A 13,164-nucleotide genomic window follows, 5' to 3' on the forward strand; every position below is an offset into this window, starting at 1 on the left:
GGAGAGGGAGGAAAACGGTGGGAAAAATCAGAAGCACATACCCTCCGCAATTTTCAAGGGATCACTGCACCAAATAAAGAATAAGCGGATAAACTGTACAGTTAATGACACAACTATATGGCACCAACAAAATAAAGCACATGAGAGAACCCATGTATTGTCGTCCCTCAACCTTGTGCACGCATCCAGAAGCAGTAAATAGCAGAGCACGCGCATTTTACCCGGTATGTTTGTGTGGCAACCCAGCTATGATTTTACGGTGTTGCTTCCTTCGCTTGCTTTATCATTGCTTCTTTCAGTTTCGCAGCCTTCTTTTGCTTGGATTGCTTTGCCTGCTCCCTTTTCCGCTGGAGTGCCGCCTTACGTCTACTGGGTGTGCGCTGCCAGCTTGCCTGGAAGAAGTGTGGCAAAACCCGCACTTGTTCAACCGGAGGCAACGAGTCATCGAAGAGGAGACATTCAGACGCACATCGCACGAGACTGTTGTGAAACGATGACACCGTCAGTTGCTCTGGGTTGCGTACACGACTCATGGCGACGTATAACAAATGATCACAGGGCCACATGCGGGACAGTTCGAGATGGACACGACCGGCAAGCGTTAGTCCCTGCACCTTATGGACGGTGAAGGCATATGCTAAACTAAGGGGCAGGGATACGATGCCTACATGGTAGTGGTTCGTGTTTGACAGCCCTCCAACTGAGAAAAGAACGGGTGGGACAACAATCACGCGCCCCCCTCCGAAATCTACCTCGGGTGCAAACGCAGTGGTGAAGCCGTGCTCGTACCGTAGGTACTCGGCGTAATTTTCAACTGCGGCTATCCTTCCTGGTGTGTTCACAAATCGCGGAAGGTGCTTTGCACTAAGTTCTTTGAACCCGACAACTACACCAAGACTACCATTCACGAGACCTGGGGCGAGGTTTGTACGCAACATCACTTTGGCACCCTTCTTGAGGCGTAGCGGAGACGCCATGGGGTGAAGCTCTGCATATCGCGTTAGCGTGTAATCGTCTGCATCGGTATGCAGTCCGTCAGGTGAGTCAAGGATTTCTCTCAAGAAAACCCCAAGCCCACACGCCGGAAGCCATGTTTCCAAACCACGCAGATGCAGCGCAAGGTCCCGCATGTCCTTCTCACTCATGTCTTGTGGTATACGAACTCGAAATGCGAAGGCATCAGCAAACAGTTTGTACAGCACAATGTACCGCTGACCTACAACCGGTAGCGTATAATCACTGGCATAAGGTGTTTTCTGAAGGAAATCAAGCACATACTGCTCTAGCGCCCTCGTTAACTTATGCGTATCTATCACTTTCGTGTCTTTCACCACAGCCTCCAGTATATATGTTGCAGTCCACCGTCCAACCAGTGATGGAGCTTGCATTTGTGCGGGATATACGACAAGATCACTGGGAAGCTTGTCCAGCTCTGCTTGATTCACCTCATCCACTTCCTTGTTCGTGGGGAGCAACTTCACCGCGCCCTTTCCCTCACCCTCTAACCATTTCGCTGTTTCTGGTGGGGATAGGAATTGAACCGTGTCTTGCAGATCATGCGGCACTGTACCCCGTCGTAATTCCTGTAACTGCTGGGCGAAAATACTACTCCCTTCCTGCCGCACAACCCGCTGGAGCTTGAGCATTGCAAAATTACGGCGGAACACTGACGAGTGGACAAGCGATACGGAACAGATCGCACCCAGTTGGAGGAAATCACCAGACAAGATAACTTGCACGCCACCGAAAGGTAAATCCACACCGTTCGCCCGGCGGAGCTGGAATTCAAGTGACTCAAATAGCTCCTTTGATAGCATGGAAACCTCATCTATGATAATCACATCGAACTCCTTCAACTCCGCTCGCCGTGTAAACTCACCATACACATTCACACCGAAGCAGTGATGTAGCGTTGTCCCATTCAAACGCCTTGCTGCTATGCCTGTTGTCGCTGTGGTTGCTACCGTAAGGCCCCGGCTGACAAGTTCTTGCCTTATTACCCGCAGAAGAAGAGACTTTCCAGTCCCTGCCCCTCCACCAATATACGTGTTGTAGCCGCGAAGCACAAAGTCTACTACACGCCTCTGTTCTTCGTTTAAGTCAGGGTAGCCAAGCAACCGTTCATGGTATGTCATTTCACCGTTTATAGCAACCTCATCGCCAGCCGGGTTCGCCTCTTCCGTTTTCGTGTCGGGTTCTCCCTTAGTAACGTTTGCCACGCACGAACGCTTCACACGCTGGTAGTGCAGCTGTAGCAGCTCATGAACTCGGGATATCATCTCTTCCATAGGCTGGTCTTTTAGCAGTACGTGTTGTAATTGGTTAAAAAGGGAACTACGCCACGCAGATGGCCAACTAACCTCTTTCTCACGGAGTTTATCACGAAACTCCACCAGTGCATGCGGATCAACTACGGAAAGCTCCTTCTCACTTGAACGAACTCCTACACCAAGTACAGAGAGCGCACGGATACTGGCCGACGAGCTTTTCACTACCCGCTGAGTAAAAATATTGTACACAAGCGTGTCCCCTTCTTCCCAAGTAACGGTGCTACTGCTTCTCGCTAAAGGTGATTGTGCCACAACCACCGGTTGTTGCTGAACATATATCTTCTTTTCCTTAGTATCGGCAAGAGGGGCTGCGACCGTATCAGCCTCCAGTTTAACTAATATTTTCCTAGCCGGCCGTGATCCAAGAGAAAATCCCTCTTGGTTTGCACTGCTGTGGCGTCCACATTCCCCACTACTACTCAGCACCCGGGCTATTGTACCAACCAACGTGCTGGAAGAGTCGGGAGGTTTATCACATTTTCCAGGAGTTCCCGTCCCAACCGAGTCAGCAGCAGCACCACCGCGTGTGGCTCGCCTAACGACACAAATGAGCGGCGGTTTCTCCACAGGAGGTCCAGGCGGAAGCGCTACCGTAGGAGCAGCTGCAACTCCGGATGTACTAACACCACTAACCTCAGCAACATCGACTGAGCTATTAATCCCACCAGCACCAACACCACCGCATCCAGTGGCAATGGTTGCGATACTTCTGCTTCCATGCCGTATGGGCACATCACCAGGCGTTGTCCAGCCGTTTAATGATCGTACATGTTGGCACCGACGAAGTCCAGCAGGGCTGGAGCCATGCCACGTTCCCACGCTTGATGATGCGGTAACGGCGCAAGGCTCTTGCCCCGAAACCTGAGGAGGGTGACGTGAGAGCCGAACGGCTGAGGTGCGACACTTTGACATCCACGACGGTACCGCAATCAGTGATAATGGGGTAGACAACAATCGCGACTGGACGTGGCGGTTGTGGGAAGCTGGGAACAATTTTTCGTCGAGAAGCCTATGGTGGGAGGTGCGCATGAACCGCCCTAAACTGCTCCAAACTACCGTCTTTGAAGACATTGGTCCGACTGCACTATCACCGCAAACTGCTGTGGTTTACTTGAAAAACAAACCCAAAACCACACGCTCACGTTAACCCGCTTTCTTTCCTCTTCTCCGCGTGTCTTTCTTTTGTTTGCTTTCACACACCCTCCTCAGCTCTACGCCGATGTCTTAAGGTGTTAAATTCCGTTGTTTCTCTTTATTCCTTCTCCAATCTCACAGTCTTCCTGTATTTTCTTTTCTGTTTTCCTCTTCACGGTAGCACGTCTGTCTCTTTTCCACTGCACACACCTTTGAATTGGGAATCTGTGAGTTAACCCGTCTGAGGAGATTATTTGAAAAAGGTACGGCCGCGACACGAAGTAACAATTTTAAAAATTCGGCCGTCTTATATATATACAAATGTAAATAAATAAATTATATATATATATATCTATGTCACTTCTATAAAAGATATGTGTCTATGAGCGTATGACGGGAGGTGCTGACTCGTGCCCTTCTTTCTTTTTTTACTTTGTTTCTCCACGAATAGGTGTACAAAACTCACACACCTTTTCCCCGTTATCCTCTGCCTCCTCCTTCGTCCCTTTTAATTTGAATGAAGGAGGAGGCAGAGAGTTTGTGCGGGTCTCTGAGTCTATATGGAGCCGCACAGCTTGTCGCCTGCGGCTGTCCGTGGGTGCGTTGGTGGTAGTAGTGGTGAGAATCCACTCTTACCTTTTTTCCCTCTTCTCGGACTGCGCTCTGTTTTACGCAGTTACAGCTCCTACCCATGCACAATTATTATTACTAACCCCTCTGTTGAGTGGGTTGCGGTCAAATGCAGTTCCTACCGCCTCCTGAGGGCTGCGGTATCACCACTCGCCGCTGGAGCCTATATACACTGTTTCCGTTTATTTATTTATTGTTGTTGTTATTGTTCAAAAACAAATGAGGATAAACAGAGGCAAGAAGGTATATTTGCAGGTGGAGATTAAACAAAGCTGAGTGATGAGACAAATAGTGGTCAATTTGCAGAGTACACATGAAACAACACCGCGGCCCCTTAGAAAGTCAAGCAAAAGTAGTCATAAAGCAAATTCAACGCTTTTATTGCACAAATGTAAACGTACTTTTGCCTCTCCCTTCCATTTGAGGGGGAATACGTATGTTTACAGCTAGTCTCCTCCAAATCTTATTAAAACAACTGAATGCCACGAAACGGTACACACGGTTACAAAAAAAGCAACAATGATACGGCGTTTGCACTTCACACTAAAAGCAACATTCTGTACATGAAGCATACCTCTCGGGAGTTCAAAAAAAAAACAAACAAACAAGAATCGGGAATAGATACCCCAATACGAGGAAAATTAAGGAACGAAAATTCAAAGTAATAGACCCCAAAACAGCTCCACACACGCATATATATATATATATATATATATATGCGTGAGACGAGAGAAACGAAAAAGAAAAATAACCCCAAAAGTGATGTGAACTCTAGAAGTGGGAGCGTAGCAACGCTTAGCGCATGGTGGAGCTATGTTAGACCACAACTTTAACGCCTTTCTACCTTTGCTCAACCATTTGCAACAACAACATGTACAATTTTCAATTCCCGCGTGTGCTTTTCCTACACGTTTAATCGGTTTGTTTAACGGTAACACCACTGGTCATGTTATATTTGCGGGGAAATGGGTACGCACGGGACTTCTCCCAATATTAAAAGATAAGGTGTAATTAACATGCAAACAACCAAGGAAGTACACCTCCATCGAGGACATGTGGAGGTGTCAAACGGCAGGTGTTGCTTCCGCCCTTTCCTCACTCTCACGTCCAAAACACTGCGATGCGGCACCAGAAACGGAAGCCCTCGCCCGCTTTTTCACGAACTTCGCAAATGTGAGAATGCTGTCAAGTTGCATCACCGAAAGCGCGTTCACAACGTAACCTGGAAGTAAACCCTCGGGGTCAGCTGCTATACATCGGGTCACTCGCACTCCTTCCAGACCATCATCACCAACTGCTACTTCAGCTAACACACCAAATGCGAAAACACGCGCACGTACGAAACCTTCTAAAGTTGGTACCTCACTTGGAGCATCCACAGAAGTATGTAGAAACATGGGTTTACCTCCTTCGAGACCCATGGCAACGCGCTGATCTTCGCTTGGGTAGAACGAGACGGCGGTACGTGTCACGACATCACGCGCCGAAATTCCCCAAAAAGGGGAACTAAACTTTGTGTGATAAATGTGAACGTCGGAAGATACCTTTCTCACCAGCACTTTTGCCTCCACCATATTGTCCATTACACTAACCAAATGAGGGTCATTCACAACTGAATCCACATCCGCCAGGGTGGCCCGAGGAATGTGTACGACCACCTTTACCGCCTTTTTATCCGACCACTGCGTGTCTGCAGTCCACAGCGTCGCCCCTTTCTTTTGCGACACAAAATCCCACTTGCACTTCAAGAAAATTTCCTTGATCACATATTCGGCTATCTGCAGTGCACCATTGTTTTCCTCACACTTGGGAATGTTCTCTGCTACCCCATCCTGCACATGTGCTGGGGGAGTGGTGCACACCGCAGAGCGGACAGGAGACACATGCAACGATGTGGTGCGCTGTCGGTCTTCTTTCGGTACCGCCGTGCGGATTTCAGCACCACTTGTACCGAGTAGCTCCACTATGGCATCTGCCTTACACGATAGTTGTTTAGTCAACTCGTGACGCGTACTTTCCGGAAGGTTAGTACTTGAAGTTATGGTATAGCAAGCGCGCAACCTAAGAGATCCGTCTTCACGCTCGGACCCAGCAATGTCGTAACTCCACGTTAGCAGGCCCTCATCTTTGGCAAATCCAAGTAAGGAAGGCAGTGTGATGGGTGTTCTCATCGATTTGATGGCGGGGTCTGCTGAAGGTGGCGACTCCGCACTGCTCTCGGCGCCAGCCAAACTCTGCACTGCGCTTTGCTCTCCTTGCTGTGGTCCCACTGGGAAGTCAAGTCCACAGGAAGCATTCGTATCCGTACGCAGCGACTCCCGTGCACCGGCCAACATGTACACTGTAGAGAGAGTGAACTCGCTTCCATCTTTAGTGCTTACAAGTGTTTGACGACTCAGCGTTTTGTTGCATCGGAAGAAATAGTTCCCCTGCCTCTCGCTACGCACTGCGTTAGCCAGTACGGCCTGTAGCGAGTTTACACTCCCCTGGGGGACATCAACCTCGACAAAGATCGTTGTCGTGTTCGTTGTGCCACTTCTCTCCCAGGCTCCGCTGTCTCCCACCAAGCCGTCTCCCCGCAGCCATTCACGCGACCGTAGTGAAGGCGTTGATGGTTGGCGGTTTGCAAGTGCATTGCGGTCGCAGCGTTCACCGAAGAAGGCGGTGCCCCCTGCCGCTGCATTCGCTTCCCGTTGAATTGGACTCCCGGAATTGTGTCCGGAAAAGGCTCCGGTGCACACGTTACTACCCGACGAAAGCAGCGAGTAATTGAACCCACAACTCGCTGCAGACTCAGTTTTGGAGGAAAGGGGCTTCGTTCTTCTGACCAGTGGAGTCCCTATTAGCCGCCTGAATCCTGTGTGAAGGAGTGATGCAATTATCAGCGGCGGTATCACGTGCTCAAAAATATTAATCAACGTCCACTGCGGTGCCAACCACACGACAAGCCAATGCAGACACACAACCCCAGACACGAAATGGATAACGTTTTTAGATACATTCATGACGAGAAAATTCGTCACATAAAGTATCCTAGCCTTCCCTTCCCTTTCTTCCTTTTCAGTCATAAACTGCCGACACCGCAGTAAACCCATTACCAGGGAAATGATAAAAATAAACGACCACTGCAATACTTGACACCACCACCCAGCAGCCACAACGGTCACATACGCAGCGGTCTCGAAAGGATGGGTCCAATCCCACATTTCCATGATACGTATGAGGCAGGCATCGTAGGCATCTGCGCTACTTCCCCCTTGTACGGGAAGACACGTGAACTGGGGGCTCGCATTTAGGTCGGAGAGTGGCGAGTACTCAGTTGCATTTTCCCACGCTAGATGGCTTCCCCCAATTCCTGTCCAGTTGGGGCAAACGGGGGAGCGCTGAAATGGGCTCAACTCACTCCCCTGATGTCCAATGGAGGAGGCGCTGCTCTGCTGGGAAACTCCAAGGCCCCAATTCCCGCCGCACGGAGGCATCCCCTTTGCCTTCAACTCATCCCAATCCCTCATGATTTCATCCCGTGAGTCAGACGTGGCCAACACCAGTCGCATACGGGGGCCTGTACTTTCCTCAGCAATGTTTCTCCCACTACCATCCGTCATCGACTGATAGTCTACCCGATTGGATGAGCGAATGATGCGATATTTCTTGAGATCCACTTCACCGTAAAACAAGCGGTGGACGATTCGCTTGTTCTTTCGCATTCCCTCACAGGTGCGCTCTTGCACGCATAACTGCATCTGAGGGCCTCCGGCAATAACTTCCCATGAGCGGAAAGACCTGGAAGGTACCGGGTGGTGTAGGATAGTCATTCGGTGCCTCAGCTATCTCTTACTCCTTCACTACCCAGTCTGCATAATACAAGTTAAAGAAAATTGGACGTGTGGCAGCGAGAGACACAGGAAGCAAGTGATAGTTCGAAACGAGTTACAAGTATTTAATAGTGAACAACCCAGTTGGGTCACGTTGTCCAACGCTCTACTGGCTGCGGTTGGCACAATGAGGTAAACACAAGGTGTCGCAACGGCAACAACGAAGACGAAGGGTGAGGAAAAATGAAAACACATCCTTGAGCGACAAATAGCAGTAATAACAAAAAAAGGAGTGTTCGGCCACATGCAGAAGGGGGAGGGGGGGGGGAACGCAAATGTTTGCATGTGTACATCCGTGCACAATGTACAGTTACCCTCGTCCCCTCACCTCTAGTTACAACGTCTAATATACATTTTCATTCCTACGACTTGCACGACGTACTGGAAACACGTCCACACGGGTAAAAACGGACGATTAACTGTAGGCGGTGAGCGACGTAAAACATGGTGTAGTGGTTGTGACGATAGGAAGAACACCGCCAACTTGTCACTCTCCCCAATTATGTGTCGGATCCGTCATGCTTCGATTGGGGTAGGTGCTGCGACATAACCATCGCCAGACCCTCACTCCTGTGAGCCAGTGGGCGGAAAACACCCTTCATCAGGAATTTTTCCAACCTCTGTTCAAACGGAATAAGCGGATTAGGCTGATTGAAGTGACACAACACGCACAAGAATTCGAGGAACCCATCATACAAAAGAAGGAAGAATTCCTTCACTTTAGTCGCCGATGCTCCCTCGAGTGTCGGGTCAAGGATGCTGACATTGCCACGGCGCCGCACAACGGGCACATCCCGCGGTCTCGAATCGTTCTCTCGGCGCCTCTCCTCCAGTAGCGCCTCATCAACCTTCTTGGAAACGCAGCAGGCCTTGAACAGGTCTGTGATGACGCTCTGGGAGATCTCAGAACTTGTTAACGCCGCATCACGGAGCATTTGAACGACCTGGTCCTTCTCTATTCCTACGAGGCCACAAATATCTCTGGAGTACGTTGTGTGCAATACCTGCAAGACCTTGTTATGTCGCACCAAAACTTCATGTGCTCTGGCGTTGGCCCGGATAGCCTTCATGATAGATGAAGGACGAATCATTGTCTCACCTACTTGGTGTGGGACCACCTGTCTAAAGTGAAAATCCCTGAGAGCGTCGCCAAGCCACGTAATGGTTGGTTCTGACTCGTTCTCTCCCTCCCCACCACCGCCTCGGTAGACGGAAGGATACATCTCGTGGATGAGGAGAACTAACGCTGCAACGAACTCGGGAAAGAACATCTCATCGGAGAAATACGATAAAGGCATAGTTGAATACCCTGCGTCAGCCGGGTTAGGCTCTTCGAGTCTCGTATCCACGTCGACAAGCGAAGACATAACCATACAAAAGATATTTGTCACCTGCTCCAGATCTAACAGCGACGTCTCTGGGTCGTCAGGCGAAACGAGACCCACGTCCATCAGTAGCAAACGCCAACTACCAAGATCGATCGCCGGCATAGCGCAGGTGTGTGAAAGCTTAGCACGCTGCAGAAATAGCTGCATAAGATCCGAACCACATGTTTCAAACGACTTCAGAAGGCTTCCCTTGTTTTTAGTGGTGAAGAATCCTTCCGTGTTCCACTCATCTTCGGTCCACTCACCGACGCACTTCAAAACCCCAGTACCAACTGCTGCGCGTATGGCGGCTTCTCTATCACGGAACATGGCCCGAATGCACGGTAATTCATCGGGAAAGACCCAGTCACCAACACGGTAAAGGCCAGCCTGCAGCGCGGCAACTGAACTCCGCCCCCCGGTGTATATTCCACGACTCATTCCACTGTAGGTGCGTACGGGAACAAGGCATGAAAGAATAATGTGCCAGCGATGCTCCTGCAAGGACCGCTGCAAAGCAAGACCGAGGGTCCCAAGCATGTAAGCAAGATCGGGTGAGTCGAACGCCGTGCTAGGCCAGAAGTTACCGCGCAATATATAGGGATGCGCCATAGTGTTAATCAGCGGTTGGCAGTGCTTCAAGAAAAGTTGCCAAGGGCTTCGCTCGTCTTCTTCCAACTGGGCCAGAAATTTTCGTGCGAGGTGCTTCCCCTCATCTTCTAGTGGAAGTTGATCATCAGCCTGCGAATCAGAAAGTGGTACTGGTGAATCACTTTTAGTACTATCGGTTGATTGCGTGTACGTGCCTTTGCTAAGGAGGTACATCATTGCGTCTCGTTCAATCATTGCACTTTGCTTCGCCTTATGGTTGAAGGGGTGCGAAAATCGTACGTACAACAGCGCGACTAAGGTTATTGTTGCACTTGTATCACCACGTGCCAGCGCGTGCGGGTCGATTATCTCATGCAAATCCACACGGTCAACGGGGGGCGGGGGCGTCATGCCAACAGCCTTCAGTGTTAGGTCATAAATGTGGTCCATGCGCTTCTGCACCATTGCATCTCCTGGTTGTCCGCCGGATGCCAGTAGCTCCCTTGCAAAGTGAAGCAATGCTGACATTCGATTCACTGACTTCATGCTCAGTAGATCACCGAAGCAGTCAGAGTATGTGGGAAAGGGTGTCTCCAGTTGAACACGTTCGTGCATCAGCAGTCGCCGCCTTTGCTCCGGGAAATTACGACCCTCATTCCCTCCATGCTGACCCAAGTTGTTTGCATCGGTTGCTGTTTTGTTTTGGTAGCGAGGAAGGGCAAGATAAAACAGTAAACGACTAAGTAAAACACCGCTGCGTGCCTCTTGAGAGAAGCTGTAAAAGCGTGTGGAAAGGGCTCCACCCTTTAAGTCGTCCAGCGACTCCAGGTCGTCAAGGCAGTTATTTGCCCAATCTCGTAATATTGTCTGAGAATCTGGCATAAAACGTGTGGAGGAGAGGACAATGGGGGCCAATTTCCCATATAAGCGTTCCGCCTCTGCGCCTGGGGGTCCCGATGACAAACGGGACATGCCCTTACGGTAGTCGTCTTCCTCAACCTCACCGGTTGGTGATTGTCCTCTTTGTCTTTGCCCCGCACTCCCTACCCTGTCTCCACAGGAAGTTGTTTTGCTGGAGGCGTTCGTTACAACAGAGTTACCACTACTTGGGAGAGCAGGGACAGGACTGGTACAGACTTTTCTTGAAGCCTGCTTCTGGCGTGAGCCTCGGGAGTCATCGACCAACTCCGATAACGCTGTCGATGCACCGCAAATGTCTCCAATTACACGCAAAACAGTGCGTTGCCACGGCCGCTGCTCCTGGCATCGCAATCGGGATTTCAGTTGCGTATTGCGCCGCTCTAGTTCCCGTATATCGAGTTCTCTTTCCTGCACGATGTTGCAGTAGTTTAGTCGCATTTCTTCCGATTCCCGGAGACTTTCCTCCAAGCTGTAAACCTTTTCTTTTAAGGATTCATTCTCACGCTCCAGCTTCTGAATAATACGGTTCTGAACTGCTATCCCTTCACGCAGGTGCCCGCTGATTTTCTCCATGTCGTATAGTTTCCTCAGCATCGTATCAAAAATGGCCGAAACTTGATTGCGTGCGGCAGTTCCGGCACTGCAGCTGCCTTCTAGCCACTTCATGGGTGTCGCTGAGTTATTTATTGAGATCGACAGAAAACCGGAAGGTGTCGCTGTTTGTTCCCACACACGTGTTGGCGTCTGCATATTCTCTAAGGACTGTTTCCATCCGGCTTGTTCACCATCAACCGCCTTGTCCCCTTCACCCTTTTCTGCTTCACTCTCCACGCCTTCCGATTTACCCCCCGAATCGGCCTTGGCCTTAGACCTTGTATGGGTTGCCGTTTCAGCAAGCTTCAGAGCGACGAATTTACTCTGGTCGACAACTGCTGGCGAAGGACCCACAGCCTTTTCCTCCAGGCATGGAAACAGTTGCATGTCGCGAGCCGCATGCTTGGCCTCGACAACAAACGTGTTATATTTTTGATTTACATCCTCAAGTCCTGTTGTAAAGCACCCCTCCTTGGTAACAATACGCCACTGACTGAAACACTTTTGCAGTTGTTTAGCATTGTGAAGACGTTTAAATATTTTGTCCAGTACAGCCGCTCCCAGCTCACGGCGTCGCTTCTCCAGCATGCTCTGCCGCCACGTACGCCATGCCCATCTCTTCATGGCTTCCTCCATGTATCGCACATCTCCCTTTGCTTGTGTGGCAGAAGTCTCCATGCTTCGGTATCTTAATAGATTGAGAGGAAGTGCGCTCAACTGATCAACCTGCTCGCCCAGGGCACCCGACCAAGGGAGGTGCTCCTCGCGGAGAGCGAAATTCTCGTAAACATGGGGTAAAATGTACTTGGTATAAAGCTGCAGAGCCCATGAAATACCCGGCGACAAACTTTTTGCCTGGTCAAGAATACGCCATAGAAGCGCCACACTAAGCGAAGTTTCTGCGGTAAGTACCGGGCCGAAACAGAGGTCATTGGGAATAGATGCGGCAGGTGGGTGCGATTCGGAAGCGTCCTCGACTTCTTCATCACGTTGTACCCTTCTCGGGGAGGCACACGCTGCAGACAGTTTGATCTGTGACCTCAGCATCGCTCCCAGGCTTCTGGAGGTACTCGGTGACGACGAAAGTGACATTGAAATACCGTAAACATCCTCGCTGACTTTCCCCTTCAGCAATATCAACAAATGCCTATGCATACCAGTTATAACGCGGTTGAACAGTCTTTCGTAAAGGCGCAGAGGAAATGCAACACCCCGTCCAGATACTGTGTAACCCCATGGCGCGTACTTGGGGCACCTGACGCCACCGACGGACAGCGGAGCCTGTGTTGCATGGGACGTTTCATACTTCTTCCTTTCCTCTGCCACGTCACTTTGCATACGCTCGACTTCTCGCATCATAATCGCTTCTTCCTCCGTGAGCGCTCGCCGGAAGTTGTTCCACAGCGGAGTGCGAAGGTTTTCCTCCATAGTGGCAATTTCTGCGAACTCTTCTCGAATCGCGTTACGGGACTCCCACATGGAGAAGAGGGTCTCATTTGCGGCGCGCTCTCTCTCTATAATCCGCTTTGATTCGGTAGAGGATGTCGCATACTTCACGGAGCACCCACCCATCGCGTTTACACCGGCAGCGAGACCTAGACAGGGAACCATTAGTAGCTTCTTGGTCGGTTTGGAAACTACATCCGACCCACGAAGCATTGCGGGTCCTTGATCTTCTCTGTCTCCAACAAAAGCTGGAAAGAGATCCGGCTGTTGATTAAG

At 50.3% G+C, this 13,164-nt stretch overlaps 3 protein-coding genes across 3 annotated transcripts; all 3 read right to left on the minus strand.

Moving 5' to 3' along the window:
* Positions 1–254: 254 nt before the first annotated feature.
* On the minus strand, positions 255–3,401 carry TbgDal_XI7820 (DNA repair and recombination helicase protein PIF1, putative; the record flags this gene model as incomplete). Its single annotated transcript, XM_011781625.1, has 1 exon — positions 255–3,401. One exon carries the CDS (start codon positions 3,399–3,401, stop codon positions 255–257), a length of 3,147 nt encoding a protein of 1,048 aa, XP_011779927.1.
* Positions 3,402–5,158: 1,757 nt separating this feature from the next.
* Positions 5,159–7,909, minus strand: TbgDal_XI7830 (hypothetical protein, conserved; the record flags this gene model as incomplete). Its single annotated transcript, XM_011781626.1, has 1 exon — positions 5,159–7,909. The coding sequence occupies one exon, from the start codon at positions 7,907–7,909 to the stop codon at positions 5,159–5,161; it is 2,751 nt and encodes a 916-aa protein (XP_011779928.1).
* Positions 7,910–8,469: 560 nt separating this feature from the next.
* TbgDal_XI7840 (hypothetical protein, conserved) lies at positions 8,470–13,101 on the minus strand (the record flags this gene model as incomplete). The annotated part of the gene is made up of 1 exon (XM_011781627.1): positions 8,470–13,101. One exon carries the CDS (start codon positions 13,099–13,101, stop codon positions 8,470–8,472), a length of 4,632 nt encoding a protein of 1,543 aa, XP_011779929.1.
* Between the last annotated feature and the right edge of the window lie 63 nt (positions 13,102–13,164).

The sequence above is a fragment of the Trypanosoma brucei genome, chromosome 11, assembly GCF_000210295.1.
Source record: "Trypanosoma brucei gambiense DAL972 chromosome 11, complete sequence".
NCBI classification, from domain to species: Eukaryota; Euglenozoa; class Kinetoplastea; order Trypanosomatida; family Trypanosomatidae; genus Trypanosoma; species Trypanosoma brucei.